The following is a 15,334-nucleotide window of genomic DNA, read 5'->3' as shown; positions in this document are numbered from 1 at the left end:
AATTGATTTGAAATGGATTTGATATTAGAATTAATACTGAAACTGAAACTGAAACTGTAATAAAATTCAATGGCATTGAATTCAAAATTAAAATTAAATTTTCATGAATTGAACTAAACTGAATTGAATAGCATAGAAATAAATAAATAAATAAATAAAACAAAACATTTACTACAGCAACAAAGAATTGAACAATGAAAGTTTACATACTTAAAAAAAGTATTACGCATGTATTCAAAATGATAAATAAATTCATATACATGTAGTTTAGCATCTTACATAAATTAATAAACTGATATTGGTTCATTAGTAGAAAATTATCACATTTATGGTATAGGACTTACAGAGATGAGGATGTCTGGTCGTCTCATGGGTTGGGCGGGGCCTGCACCACCCATCTCTGCAGGCAGAGGGTTGTTTCTCACTGTGTACTCCAGCTTGCCTCCATACGATGTCAGCTGCAGAGGGACGTTAAACAATTCAGAGTTACAGGTTATTAATCACCTTACAAATACAGTGGTCTGTATTCTACTGATTCAGTGACACCCAACATTGGGTTTTAAATCACGTTTAAAGGGATTGGGTATCTTTGTCTCAGATTCTAAACAAAATCATGGATTTAGCTCATGCTGCAATCATAATTATAAACCTTTAGGTCAGTCAAGAATTTGATTGCCTGTCTAATTATCAATATATTTATGATTGGAAATTGACATTTCAAAAAGTAAGGAATATAGGCAAACACACAGAACGCAAGTCGTAATTTGGTTCCGTGTGTGCCCTATTTGCTACAGGCGCATTAGTCAGTCTACACGCAGATTTCCTTCCTGTCATCGAGAGTACAAATTAAGTTGAATATCTCTTTATAAAAGTGATATGTGTGGCTCACATTTTGAAGAAAGTATGATAAAATAAAAGTTTTAAAATTCAAACCTCTAACCTTCTTTATACGTTATCCATAGATTACCATGGCAACTACCATGCTCGAAACTTTCTAGGTGTCTTACCTTATTGCCGATAAATTTCTCTGCGGCGTTCCAATAGATCGCGTTTTGCGGGGTGTTCCCTGTTCCACTGACATAGATATTCGCAAAGTTGGAACCATACCGGACTGCGCTGGGGTCAAAGTTAACTGTCGTCCAGCCATCGACCATATCAATCTACATGTATAAGGTTATCAGAAGATGAAAGGGGCCATTGTTAAATTTTGTTAGTTATTCATCGGTATCAGAGTGGAGAAGACACTGGCATTAATGTTTGTGGTACCAGCCCATCGTCACGAAGAACAGGGGTGTCAATGGGGGAGGGGGATCATCATCATCATCATTGTCGTCTTCGCCATCATCATCTTCATCAAAATTATTCCGCTGTCCTCATTTAATCATCATTTTTAATCAATAATTCCTTTGCTATGATTGGTCATTATTATTACAATTTGCACAATTAATTTTTCATCCAACTCACCCTTGCTCGTCTGCGTGTGTAGGAGCGGCAGTCTGTGCTCACGCCGAAGCAGAAACATGAGATACAGCCCTCAGGGTTGGAGTCAGCGAGGTAGAATGTACCCGGCTCGCACTGGTTGCACTGATCTCCGTAGACATTGTCCTGTGAGAGCACATCATAAAGAGTTGTTAACGGTTAACCCATAGCATATATAGAGAGACAGAGTTGTGACAACTGGGCCCCGTCTTATCAATCGCAACTATGTACATAAGAGATAGGAGACTGCAAACTTGCCATTGATTGGAGAACTTACGATTGATGAGTTTCATTTGGATCAATCGTAACTCTTATAAGACGAGGCCCTGGATGCTTGCACACTCAGAGGTCAAATCACTGAACTACAAATAGTTCCCTCCGACATCAAATGTCTATAGGAGGGAACTAAACCGATGCCCCATTTCCAGAAATTTGACCTGTAAACAAGCAGGACCTCCCATGACGCAACTACGGTAAATTAAAATATGCAATAATTTTCATATATGCCAAGCAAGAGAGTATTGTTCCTTAAAGCCCCACTGCACTAGTTTGGCCAGGAGGGATAAGACCTCCCGCCGTGGTCACTGACAGGTGGTTATCTCATCAAATAAGCTCTCAATTAACATAAGAAAAAGGGGATCATGGGGGACCAATGGTCAACGATTAGACATTGTTTGCTATATAGAGGGCGCAAGTAGCTATAACTAGTGCAGGGGGCTTTAAACAGAAATGTGGCAGAATATAAATGCTGCGACTCTTCAGTATCATATTCATATATCCACGTATGAAGCATTCACAATACTAAACACGATGATTCAACAAACTTTTAATTAACAAAGTCCAGAGGTGCATTGAGTGAATCACATGAAAGATACAAGTACGGTAAAGCCATATGTGAAAGCACTAAAAACTTTCAAAACTAAAATACAAACAGTTACCTTGCAAAGACACTGGGCAGTGGTCTGGTCGCAGATTTCTTCTGTTGTTCCGTTCACATCGCAATTACAGGGCTCACAATACGGGTATCCGTAGTTGCCACGCTCACAACGTTCACACTGCCGGCCTCCAATGTTAGGCTTGCAACTATGATAGAAAGAGAAGAAAATAACAGTATTTGTATTGGGAATACTAACTATATTTCTGATTAATGATATCCTGTTCAGTGATAGGTCAACATAGCATCATGTGACCAAACATAACATTCCTATGATGTCACCGATAAGAATTTGTGTACAGTGCTTGTTACTTTACCAAGACTCTGTCAAATTTATGATGATTTTGATGACTCCAGAATCTTGCAGTGCACACCAATACTTACATGCTACAATGTACATGATCAACTGTTTCTGATCCTTTCTACACCTTATCTTTCACAATGCAATCGCATTACCAGTACTAAAGTTTATCTTTAATGTCTAGCCGAAAGTAGAACATTCATTCCTTTACACCCACAACATCAGCACTAGACAGACAAAAGATTGAACAACAACAGCAAAATATGTTACCCCTAAAGGACAAGATTTTGGTCCAGTTGGAATTGGTTTTGAATAAAGGTCAGAGGTCGAAGGTCATGACTTACTTGCACTCGCCAGTGAAGAAGTCACAGTTGAGGTCATTGTTGTCCACACCGCGGATGTCACACTCGCAATCCTGAAAACAAACAAAATGAACGTTTATAAACATTGGTGATCATACTCTTTCACTGATCAGTGCATGCATGGGCAAGTCCAAGGCATACATGTATGTACTAGTATTTGGTCATTTAGTGTCCCATATTTTCTACCTCTAAGTTTTGAATACAATGACCGGGGTAATAGTATATCTGTAAAGCGCTTAGAGACATGGTAGATGTATTAAGCACTATAAAAAAGCGGGATATTATTATTATTATTACCTCATTCAAACCAACGAGATCGAGACCAGACGAACTAAAGACCAAACAAAACAATTACAGTGCCTTGAAAGGAAAAGACTTGGCCGTCTAGGATGGGTGTAGTATGAACTAGAAGTAGAGTAATCAAGGTATTACCAAGAATGAAGACAAACATATTTTAAATATTGACATTTTCCTCATTATTTAGTTTAATTCAAGTTCTAAAAGGGACATAAACTTGATAGAATCATTGGGTATACGAAAATTGGTGATGATGTCGCTAATTTGCCGAAACAGACATGAGCACTATACAAGAACTTACTATTAAAAACATCATTATCATTCTCATTATCACTATTTATCATTATTTAATAAGAGTATGTAAAACAAGTGAGAACGTACCACACATCCAACGATGGGGTGGTAGCCATAAGTCTGAGGGGCGCAGGTATCGCAGTTGGTCCCAGCCACGTTCTCGGGACAGATGCACTCTCCTGAAACCTCGTTGCAAACACCGGATTCACAGGTACAGGCTAGGAATGAAAGGAGAAACATTTGTGATGAATATGTGTTATGAATATGCAAATTATAGGATTTGGAATATGTAAATTCAAAGAGAGGATCGAGATATAGTAATGAACCACGAATAAACTATGAATCAAAGGTAACAAGTCGTTTTGATTTTGAATTGTATTCATTTGATTCTCAGTTGTTGTAATGGATAATGTAAGCTAATTGCCCCGACCGAACACTTTGAACAAAATAAAAAATGGCTGCTACAGAGAGCATCATCACCATTCTCATTACAAGAAAGAAAGGTACTTCAAACATGGCCTACTTTTTGTTAAACTCTAGGAAGACGTCCTGCATAAGCCTATTTTTTTTCTTCACAATGATTTTATTTCAACAAATTTAGAAAAATCCTCTTGGGTCATGAATATTCATGAGCATGTGTTTTAAGCATGGTTTTCGATTTGCGTATACAAAGTAGGTGCATTAGAGATATTGAGACACTGACATACATCAACTAGATTTGTCTATTTTATCACCATTCAAAAAGTGAAGTGTGCATTATTATACAAATATAAAATGATGTTTTATAACATAATTTTACTAATGACCAGTCATCCAAATTACACGTGTATGCTTTCAACCAATCATTTGATTAGGATCCACATCATCATCTTATAAAAATGAATAAATTCTTACCTCTGCAGTATGGGAAATCATAGTATCCGACGGCACACTTGTTGCAGCGACGCCCGACGATGTTCTGTCGGCAGTTACACTGACCGCCGAGCTCGTCGCAGTTGAAGCTGAGGGAACCCTGACTGTCGCAGTCACATTCCGAAGCTCCGTAGTTGAAAGCGGACGAGAGAGAGAAGACGGCCTCGCGGCAGAAGCCAGAGGAGTCGGGACTGTAAGGGAGGAGGTTTTTGAATGACATTGTGTTATGCCATTATGTGACCATAGGAATAATTTTCATTTAATCCATTGCCGTTGGGGACCAGTTGGCCCCTTTATTAATCCGATGTGAATAAGAGAATTTAGTAGCCGACCGGCTAAGAATAATTACTCCTACTCCAAGAAGTAGTTAGTTTACAAAATGACAAAATTCATTCTTCTAGAAGTTGGACTTTACTGCATCATAAGCAAGTGCGCTGAAAAAACAACTAGCTGTGTACACCAAAGCCCCTAAGCACACTCACTTATCTGTATGATATAAGATGCAGAAAATGCAAAGATTACTTCCTCAAAGCCTGGTGAGTGTTTCACAAAGACTAAGATCGACTTTAAGTTGGACTTAACTATGGCAGGCTGTTCATACCACTATTTTCTCTCATCATTCACTGGCATCGGTTTCTCAAGGGACGTACCAATCATGGTCACAAATCTACATTTTTTGATAGTTCAGATCATAATTGAGAGACCAATGGTGAGAGCAACAAGTGGCATGAACGGCCTGCCATAGTTGCGTCCAACTTAAAGTCGATCTTAGTCTTTGTGAAACACCCTCCTGGTATGTATTATCATAATAATAATAATAATAATATTTAATTTGTATATAGCGCTTAATTCAAATGTCTCTAAGCGCTTTACAAATATACTATTACCCCGGTGATTGGATTCAGTGCTTGCCCGCACACAATGTGTGCACAAACTCCACTCCCTGGGGAGTATGAGGCTTACCTGAAGTAGAAGTCATTGGCACTGCAGTACTGGATGAACTCTCCTGCCCTGTCCTGAGGGTTAGCGTTGACCACATCGGGTGTGTACATCTCAACGGGGATAACCATGATGTCATCCTGAGGGAGGGGTGGAAGAGAAAGAGATTTGAAACATGGATGCAGAGATGAAGGAATGAATGAAGATTAACCCCAAAAGGTGGGGTTATGTTGGTAGTGTATCAAACAGGGAGGTGCAGATCCCCCCCCCCCCAAACCCCTCCTTGTTTGTGTGTGTGTGTAGTTGGGTTTTTACAGACGTGTATCAATCAGATATGAATATTTACGTCTGGGGAACGGCCTTTAACATCACCATCCGAAAGACGTGACTTAGTTTTGAACCTGCGTCCTCGGCTGAATCAGTTTGAAACTTTTATTGTTAGCTACATTAAAGGCGCACGCCACAACACCCCGTTATCAGCCTCAATATCAGCCCTGTGAGGTTTTGTATATTTACACCTCAATTATCATTAATTAATTAGTCATATATTAAAATATTGAAAACTCCGCGCATTGAAAACAAATATGACAATATGCACCATCTCCACTCCCTGGGAAGTATTCCTATCATATGGTCACCGTGAGGGCATATGGTAATTACTAACACAAAAGCTTTTGTCACCCTACCAGGTCCCCTTCCTTTTCTCTCCTGGGTTCCGAGTGGCAAATGTAGATCAATGCCTTGCCTAAGGACATGAGAGCCATGACCAGGATCGAACCCACGACCTTTGCATTTCAAGTCAAGTGCTTAAGCTACTTGACTACTATTTGTTACATCAGGAGGGTGTTTCCAAAAGATCCTAAGTTGAACTTATATCTAAGTTGGAAAGCCGTTAGCATCTATGAAAATATTTTGTAAAAGTTATTTTAAAAGGCATAAAATGTTGAACAAACTCATTTAAATTTTCTATTATCAAGGAGATTTCATGTTCTTGATGTGGAATCTATAAAAATCTAAAATACTTGAATTTTCACTTCTGAATATATTTTATTTTATGGCTACAAATGGCTCTCCATAATTTTTAAGGTCCAACTTAAAGTTAAGTTTGACTTAGGATCTTTGTGAAACACCCTCCAGGTCTCAGACTTACGATCCAGAGTTGGCGATTGTCTCCCTCCGGCAGGGTCACCTGGATTCCTTGACTAAGGTCACTCAGCTCAAAGACGTTACTACCGTCAGGCTTGGTGACGACGACACGGCAACCCGACACGTGGGGGCAGTATTTGGCATTGAAAGTACCTGCACAGAAACGAGACAATGGTGATTTAGTAACTTTTTTAAAAAACATGTACACACTGAACATACCTTTACATCACGAGAGAACGAAAGCTCATAGTGCTGACCAAAGACTTACTTGCCATCCTACGTTATAAAAGAGAGAACTTCAACTCAAATGCGGCATCAAATGATGAAGATGAAAAGCTGTAGGCAAATGGTTCTATAAGACATGCTCTAGCGACTAATGTCCAGCAGTCTGTTTTTAACATTAGTTGAAAAATTCCTTATTTAAACCCCAGATCAAATACTACAATAATGTACTATAGCTATATCTAACTTTTGAGTATGAAAATTGGGAAAAAATGGAAAAGGGGAAAATCAGGAAAAAAGGGGTAAAATCAGGAAGAAAAAAAAAATTGGGAAAAAATTGAGAAACCGATTTAAATCAGGTAATTATCAGGCCTGAGAGATTTACCTTCGCCATCAAACTGGCCGACAACTCTGAAGTCTGTATCGTAGGACTCTCCGTTGGGTTGGTAATAGTGGATGACAAACACAACCTCTCCACTGTTTGGTACAAGATCATCGTGATACGAGGCTGTGTTCTGTAAATCACAAACATTTCACACATAAATCGTATAAAGATCAAGTTTCTAATAGTGGATGACAAACACGACCTCTTTGCTGTTTGGTACAAGGTCATAGTGATACGAGGCTGTGTTCTGTAAATAACAGGTATATTCCACAAAAATTGTATAAAGATCCAAGTTTTGATGATATTCAGATCACTGTTCTGCTGAACTAATATTACTTAACATATGTTTATGATTAGTCTCGTTGTCCTACTTACTCTAACTCCTAGCAAATCACTGGAAAACAGAGAATTATGGAAATCTCATGATCGCGGAACAAAATGGCAACTACGCAGTATTGTCGGTGAACTAATGGAACCTATCGAAACCCTGTTTAACTCGGATTCTGGCAATTATTTTGTAGCGTAAGGGCCAATTTGATGTTAAGATAACAAATGTTATGCATATCTTCAAAAACGATGCCACATGCCATCTGAAAAAGGAGGGTCATCAGTATACTTGTCGGGTTAAACATGAAGGTTCTTTCACTCTCATGAAAATTGATTGATTTTCTTTTTATTTGTTGTTCTTCTTGTTATTGTTGAGTTATCAGGTATTATAAGATGATGACGTGGATCCTAATCAAATGATTGGTTGAAAGCGTACACGTGACCAGGCATTTATTTTGCCTAACATGTAATTTGGATAATGACCGGTCATTATCCAACTCTAATGACCAGTCATTAGTAAAATCATGTTATAGAATATAATTTTATAAAAATAAATAAAACATAATCTTATAAAACAAATGATACACATCCTTTTGTTCAGGCATTAGTAAAATTACCCTCACTTGGTACATGTACCTTCGAAACATTCCAAACACCCTCAGCTACCGCCTCGGTCGTGTTAGACTGTTCCAAAGGTACCTTGTGTGGGTAAATCTTACTAATGCCCCCACTGCTGTATATTATTTGGATATTATCATCCCATTATGTAGCAGGAATTGTGACTTACCTGGTTGTCGTTGGAGAGGTAGGTGACGGTAGGAGATGGGTTGTAAATGTTTGGTGGTAGGGGTGCATCCAGGTTCATCTCTCCCTCCAGGAGAATGGTGTTTGGTGGCACGGGGTAAGTTGATGGCAGGCACCTAGGAAACAAACGGCAAGAAAAAATATCACTTACTGAAGCATTAAAGGGAGACATACTGAAAATGTTCATCTTGCAGTACTTAGTGTAAACAGCAGGAATAACCAGAAAGTTGAATTTGGACATTATAACAGAAACTTAAAGGGATCGGGTATCTTTGCTTCGGATTCTGAAAGAAATTCTGGATTTAGCTCATGCGGTAATCATAATTATCATTTTGAAGCGAAATTTTTATAGGGCTTCAATATAACACCATATCACAGACACCGATAACACATAGGGCCATGCATCTCAGATTTGTAAAACTGTAAACATTGTTTAACGATGCCTTTAATCATGTAATTACTACGGTTTACTAAAAACACAAATCATTAGAAGTAGCATAAACACTTACTCTCCATCAGCAGTGCGGACACACTCCAAGGTTGGCGTAACAAAGTCATATGTGAATGACTCCACTGGGATGGCAATTACACGGCTCTGGAATATGATAGAGAAATATCAGAATTTTTTTGAACCCATTAGAGTATTGTTAAGGAAATATTGACATTGCAAATGCAAACGTGTCCTACGTCTGCAAACTCTATCAATTTCGTAATTTGTATTCATTGAATGCACCAAAGTCTTTGTATTGATATCTGAATTGTGTGCGGGCAAGTATTGAATTCAATGACCAGGGTGATAGTATATCTGTAAATCGCTTACAGACATTGTAGATGTATTAAGCACCATATACAAGCGGAATATTATTATTATTAAAGTCCTTTGGAGACACAGAGAGACATAACAGTGTATATCATATCATCATATGCACTAGACATATTGTTGACATTATTGTTTCTAGAGCATGTGTTGCAGACCCAAAGAAAGATTTGATTTATTTGATTTGATTTATTTATTTCTGTTTGATTTTTTTTTTCCTTTTTCACTTTTACAAATATATAACAAACAAAACATTGCAAATTTTCACATGTCAAAAGATTACCAGTATATGTAGAATAAAGAAAGGCTGGCTGTAACTAATCGAAAACATCAAACAGGAGGGATGACAAAGTAAGCAAAGCTTGATAGCATGACTACCCTCAATGGATACATAATAGTACAAATATTGAGGGGAAAAGATGCTACTTACGATTGAGAGCATGTAGGGTCCTCCTATCTTGGTGAGCTGAGCATAGGGCATGACATCCTGGATGTCAAACACCTGGACACGGCTATCATCGTCCAGAACGATCGCCCGACATCTGCAAAAAAGCAAGGACAGATTAATGTTGGAGTGGGAAGGTGATGCACAGACACCCATTAGATAAGATTTTATTTTAATAAAAATGTTCGACTTTCCATAGAATCCAACTAAGTTTTTTGAGCCCTTGTGCAACTGGGCCCCATTTCCTTTTAAGTTGATCAAGAAATATTTTGTAAAAAACCTTTAATTTGGGAAAAAGCTTTCCAAATCCAAATATTATGACTTTAACAATGACGACAGCTTGATTTAAAAATAAGACAGATTATAGAGTTTGCCACAATGAATAATGTACTAAAAATCTGAACAATTACTCAAACATAAAAATGCGCTGCCAATTTGATAGCCTCCTTTTATTTGTTTCTTAACAATGATCAACACACACTTACAGGAAGGCGCAATCATTGAAGATGAGCTCTCCTTGTTGGGTATCTTGGGAACCGTAGACATCGATGAGAGCAGATTGCTGGCCTGGACCACCACCGTAGTACTCAAAGATCAGCACGTAGCGTCCAGCTTGGAAAATGGGTAGATCGATACCGTAGATGTTCTGTACAGTGATGGAAAAGTAATAAACAAAAAATATATCAGCATTAAGGATGATGGGCACTTCATTATCGACTATCACTTCATATTTCCTAATATAGAATTCATAAACTTTAAGGAGAACTATTACGGGATGATTTATACATATTTAGTCCATGTTATCGGTCAGACTGTTTTTAGCTGCACATAGAATTCTTGTAGAGCCTTCTTACTTGCACTTGACAAGCAAAAGGTACGATAATACGCCAACGGCGGTCTGTACTATACTGGAGGGAGAAGAAATGGGACTAGTCCTTTACAGAGGACCCTTCCCAGTAGTAGCCATGCCATTCCAAACCATTAAACGAAAATTCTATCAACACTATAAAATGTACCTGGTTATCATCAACGAGAGCCATGCTATCCACGCCAAGCTCCTGCATGATGAGATCATCTCCGAACCTCTGGACTGGGTAGCGCCCTCCGTTGCTGTCCACCGAATATCCGTCAACACCTGGAGCGACGAAGAACTGGTCCACCTCGGGAAAGACGTAGAAGTTACATCTGTTTGAAGAAACAAAATTTTGCTTGTCAAGGTGATAAAATAGAAGGTCTTACAAGTGTGCTCATTCTTGTGGGGACAGGATTTTAGATTAAGTTGCTCTCGTTGCTATGTAATATTGCTTTTCCACTGATGTATTTAGTGAACTGGAAACATTCTTACAATGTGTCCTCCACAGAAATATTTTGTTTCATGATGCTGCAATGCTAAGCTACTTTAATTTTTGTTTTTAATAGAAAAGAGATATGTGAGCAGATATCAGCACACATATGCATAGCCAAGGGGGTCCATGTTCCCCCCACCCCCACCCCCACCCATGTTCATCCATGGAACGTAGTGGTCAAGACCTCAACCCTAACCCCGTCCCCAGGTGATTGGAGGGACTCGGCTAGTTTGTATCGCCTAGGCCATTTGTAAGGAATGGTTTAAAGCAGGACTGCACTACTTGTAGCTGCTGGGCCCTCTCTATAGCAAACAATGCCTAAGTGGTACCCGTTGTTCCCCCATGATTCCCTTTTTCTTATATTAATTGAGAGCTGATTTGATTAGATAACCACCTGTCAGTGACCGCGCAGGGAGGTCTAATCCCTCCTGGCTAAACTAGTGTAGACAGGCTTTAAACCTGGACCAAAGTTAGATGACTCATGAGAATATGTATCAATCTATGTTTTTTAGAAAGAAATGATCATGGAATGGGTAAAAGTTTTCTTACCTTTGCTGAGGAGTACCGACGATGCAAGGCTCGGTCGTATGCTCCTGAAGAATCGTTGCTTCGTAGAAGTCAGATGGTAGAAGAACAATGTAATCCTGTCAAAGATGGAAGCAAGAAAGAAAGGCATTTCAGAATCCTGTGGGACTTCATAATAAACTCCTCGACACAAAGGACATATTAACCTTGCTTTAAGAAACTCTTGTTATATCAATGGCCAGTTTTAGAAAGAACTACAGTCAAACCTGTCTATAGCGACCGCCCAAGGGAAACACAAAAAGTGGTCTTTGTAGACAGGTTCCTTTAGTACATGTTTCAATGAGAAACCATATTCAAGGGAAACCAAAAATGTGATCTTTGTAGACAGGTGGTCACTAAAGCAGGTTTGAGTGTGCTATTGATTCAAATGAATCGCAACTTGATTTAGCAATTTCAACTCTGCATTAAAGATTTTGTAAGAGTGTGATTGATCGGAGGACTTGCAATCAATCTGGATCATTCGTGACTCTTTATGAAACAGGACGACCAGCAATATTACCTTGCTATGAACAGTATGTTACAACAGAGGTATTCATTGGTAGGTTTTACCATACTATGCAGATTCACGCCACAAGCTAAAAATGCTCCCAAATAAAAAGTGTTCCCTTTTCAATTGGAGTTTTGTTTAGGAAAAGAAAAATTTTGTTTCTGAAAAGACCGCAAATGTATGATTCCTGGGGAGTGTTTCACAAAGATCCTAAGTTGAACTTATCCCAAAGTTGGACTTACATGTAACAATTATGGAAAGCTGTTAGCATCTATGAAGATATTTTGTTAAAGTTCTTTTAAAATGTTCTTGATGTGGAATTTATAAAAAATAGTCTAAGTACTTGAATTTTCACTAATGAATTTATTTTATTTTCAGGCTACAAATGAGTATCCATTTTTTTAAAGTCCAACTTAGAGTTAATTTAAACTTAGGAATTAGGATCTTTGTGAAACGCCCCAAATTTTCATGTACGAAACAAAAAAGAAAGATTTACAATGAGGATGCCCTCTGGAGCCTCGATGGTCACAACCCATGAACCAGGATTCAGCACAAAAGGTTTGATGACTCCGCTGCCCTCGACTGTCACAAACTGAGGAATGGTTGTACTGATGAAGATGATACCACTGCTCTGTTCAGAAGCTTGCACTGCAAAAGAGACATGAATATTCATCAAGTCATTAATATTCATCAAGTTAATAAAATTCATCAATTCATGAATGATGAATATACATCAGGTAATGATCAATAGACCCGTTTACTAATGTTGTCGTGGTCACGCCCACAAGCATAATCTGGCTGTGCAAAATCCAGAATGAATCAATCAACCAATTCATCGAGGAGATAAAAGAACGTTCATGATTGTGGATGTTTGAAAATAGTTATTTACGTTGCACAATATCACCCCCCCCCCCCCCAAATATGTGATTACAAACCTTGAATATAAGGGGTGTGCAGAAAGCATGGGTTCTTTATATTTTAGGGCAACTCCCATAGCATGCAAACTCAAGGGTAGTAGCTTGTCAGATTGAAGATTATCCTGGGAGTAGTTGTTATATGATACATCATAAGAAATATGATAGGACCTACTAGGGATCCCTGAAGAACACTCAAGTCATGTAGTCTTACCTTGTGAAGGGTCAGCAGGTGTAACGGTCATCCTACCACGGGTTGGTCCTCCTGCGTTGGGGTAGTAGTAGCGCATGATGATTCGGTAGATGCTGGGTGACTCAACCGTGATGGGAATGCGGATGGTGGGCTGTGAGTACGATTGATACCAAATCAGGATGAAATATAAAATGTCTAATGTTTAATTTTGGTAAGGTCCTAAGATACTTTTGTAAGTAGCAAGGTAAAAAGTGATATCAAATAAATGGGCATACCCTGTAAATGTTTATGCCAATGGCCAGTGAACTTTTATAATCACTGACAAAACCTGTTTATGTAAATTTTAGTCTACCACAATGGGCTATTTCTAAGGATGGTTGAAATTTCAATGAATCAAAGTCACTAAAGCAAAATTGCATTCACAATCAGATGCCCTTGAAAACCCAACAACATGTTGGAGATTAATAATGTATCGTGAAAATATTACAGGCACAAGGTTTTGCTCATGCCAGGCTGGTGAAAGTGGAGCTTGAACAACTATGAATGAAATGCCAGTTAGCTCATATCCTGCCATAAGGCCGCATGCAAGCTACTGTTATAGTGCTTTGTACACGCAAGCACGCTATCGATTGGCTGCTTAATTCACCCGCTAGCGAGCCACAGCTTAGCTGCTTTATGCATGCATGCTCGCATTCATAAAAGCATATATTGTTCATGCTCATTGTACTGGGCTGAGTGCTTCGCACGTGCAATTGATCACACCATCAGATTATCAAATTATCTCAAAATAAACTTGGCACAAGGGGGATTTGTGGCTTGGCACAATGGGGATTAGCCCTGTGGCACTGGGCTGTATTCATTATGGCAGGATAAGAGTTAACCAAATTGAATTAGTTTGATACCTGAATAGCAGACATGATGGCGTATCCAAGATAGGAGAATCCTGGGAACTCAAAAGAGTCGTAACCGAAGCGGACGCGACGACCGTTGGGGGTGTATCCATCCTCGGCCTCAAACTTCATCTGGTGAAGGTCTGGAACAAAGTGATTGGCCTCAGGCCTGATGATGGAATAAAAAGAAGTTCATAGTGAGATTAAACGCACATTCATCATCAGAAGCATTTATCATCATCCTCGTCCACTTAATCCTCCTCCTCCTTCTACTTCTCCTCTCCATCTTACTATTCCTCCTCTTCCTCACAATCAAACACATCATCCCTTATTCTTTGGAAAGATTTTCTAACATGTCACAAGTGACTCCAGTCCTGCAGTCTGCAGGCCACATACACCTAATAAGCATCAACATCATCACCAACATCATCACTAATACTACCGCCACCATCTGTAATCATGACCACCATCAACATCATCATGACTAATCAGAATGACTTTCTTACATGTCACAAGTGACTCCAGTGACCCTAGGCCGGCAGACACACTGTCTCGTTTGCGTGTAACGGGCAACATGCACACAATCGCCTACATCACAGGTACAGTCTTCACCATCAACACAATCGTAATATTCATCATCACCATCATCCCCTTTTCATCATCATCATCATAACTTTTAGTACCACCACCACCATCATCATGATTAATCGGAATGACTTTCTTACATGTCACAAGTGACTCCAGTGACCCTAGGTCGGCAGACACACTGTCCCGTTCGCGTGTCACAGGCAGCATGCACAGATCCTCCTACGTCACAGTTGCAGTCTGAAAAGCATATACAAAATGAAGACAACTTTATTATCTTGTCAATAAACCTGCTTTTCTAAGCAATTGCGTTCCTAGAAGGCACAAAGTGCCTCCTGTCGTGCCCCCCCCCCCCCCCATTTTTTATACCCAACTGGCATACCTGGGCCTCATCTTACCAAGAGTTGTGATTGATGTAGTCTCCTATGTCTTATGTACATAGTTGTGATTGATATCAACTCTTTGTAAGACGGGGCCCAGGAGTACATAGATTGTGATTGGGTTGGTTTTTACCCGACTGCTAAGAAAGCATGTGTATGATTCCCATTAGGCAACGAGGGGACCACCAACGGCTTTAAGTCCTCAACTGGTTTCAAACCCCAGATCTCCCATAAAGTGAGCCATCGGGCCTCCTACTTTGTAACCAAATAACCATATTATTTACCCATTT

The 15,334-nt window shown here is 39.2% G+C and overlaps 1 protein-coding gene across 1 annotated transcript in view; it reads right to left on the bottom strand.

Annotated features, from left to right (window-relative positions):
- LOC578626 (laminin subunit alpha) overlaps window positions 1-15,334 on the bottom strand; it is a 101,306-nt gene that overhangs the window by 52,434 nt on the left and 33,538 nt on the right. The window contains exons 15-34 of the mRNA XM_030983592.1: window positions 14,805-14,904; window positions 14,092-14,248; window positions 13,211-13,340; window positions 12,579-12,730; window positions 11,560-11,654; window positions 10,681-10,849; window positions 10,150-10,310; window positions 9,650-9,761; window positions 8,912-8,997; window positions 8,386-8,518; window positions 7,272-7,401; window positions 6,669-6,817; window positions 5,543-5,658; window positions 4,562-4,770; window positions 3,755-3,885; window positions 3,059-3,129; window positions 2,418-2,562; window positions 1,465-1,605; window positions 1,008-1,160; window positions 345-458 (exon numbers count right to left, since the gene is read on the bottom strand). Of these exons, the coding sequence (XP_030839452.1) occupies window positions 345-458; window positions 1,008-1,160; window positions 1,465-1,605; window positions 2,418-2,562; window positions 3,059-3,129; window positions 3,755-3,885; window positions 4,562-4,770; window positions 5,543-5,658; window positions 6,669-6,817; window positions 7,272-7,401; window positions 8,386-8,518; window positions 8,912-8,997; window positions 9,650-9,761; window positions 10,150-10,310; window positions 10,681-10,849; window positions 11,560-11,654; window positions 12,579-12,730; window positions 13,211-13,340; window positions 14,092-14,248; window positions 14,805-14,904 (2,654 nt within the window). The remainder of the gene's footprint in view (window positions 1-344; window positions 459-1,007; window positions 1,161-1,464; window positions 1,606-2,417; window positions 2,563-3,058; window positions 3,130-3,754; window positions 3,886-4,561; window positions 4,771-5,542; window positions 5,659-6,668; window positions 6,818-7,271; window positions 7,402-8,385; window positions 8,519-8,911; window positions 8,998-9,649; window positions 9,762-10,149; window positions 10,311-10,680; window positions 10,850-11,559; window positions 11,655-12,578; window positions 12,731-13,210; window positions 13,341-14,091; window positions 14,249-14,804; window positions 14,905-15,334) is intronic.

This window comes from Strongylocentrotus purpuratus, unplaced genomic scaffold (assembly GCF_000002235.5).
Source record: "Strongylocentrotus purpuratus isolate Spur 01 unplaced genomic scaffold, Spur_5.0 spur5_scaffold_13, whole genome shotgun sequence".
Lineage (NCBI taxonomy): Eukaryota > Metazoa > Echinodermata > Echinoidea > Camarodonta > Strongylocentrotidae > Strongylocentrotus > Strongylocentrotus purpuratus.
Note: the sequence above shows the minus strand (reverse complement) of the source record. Positions and strands in the feature narration are given on the sequence as shown.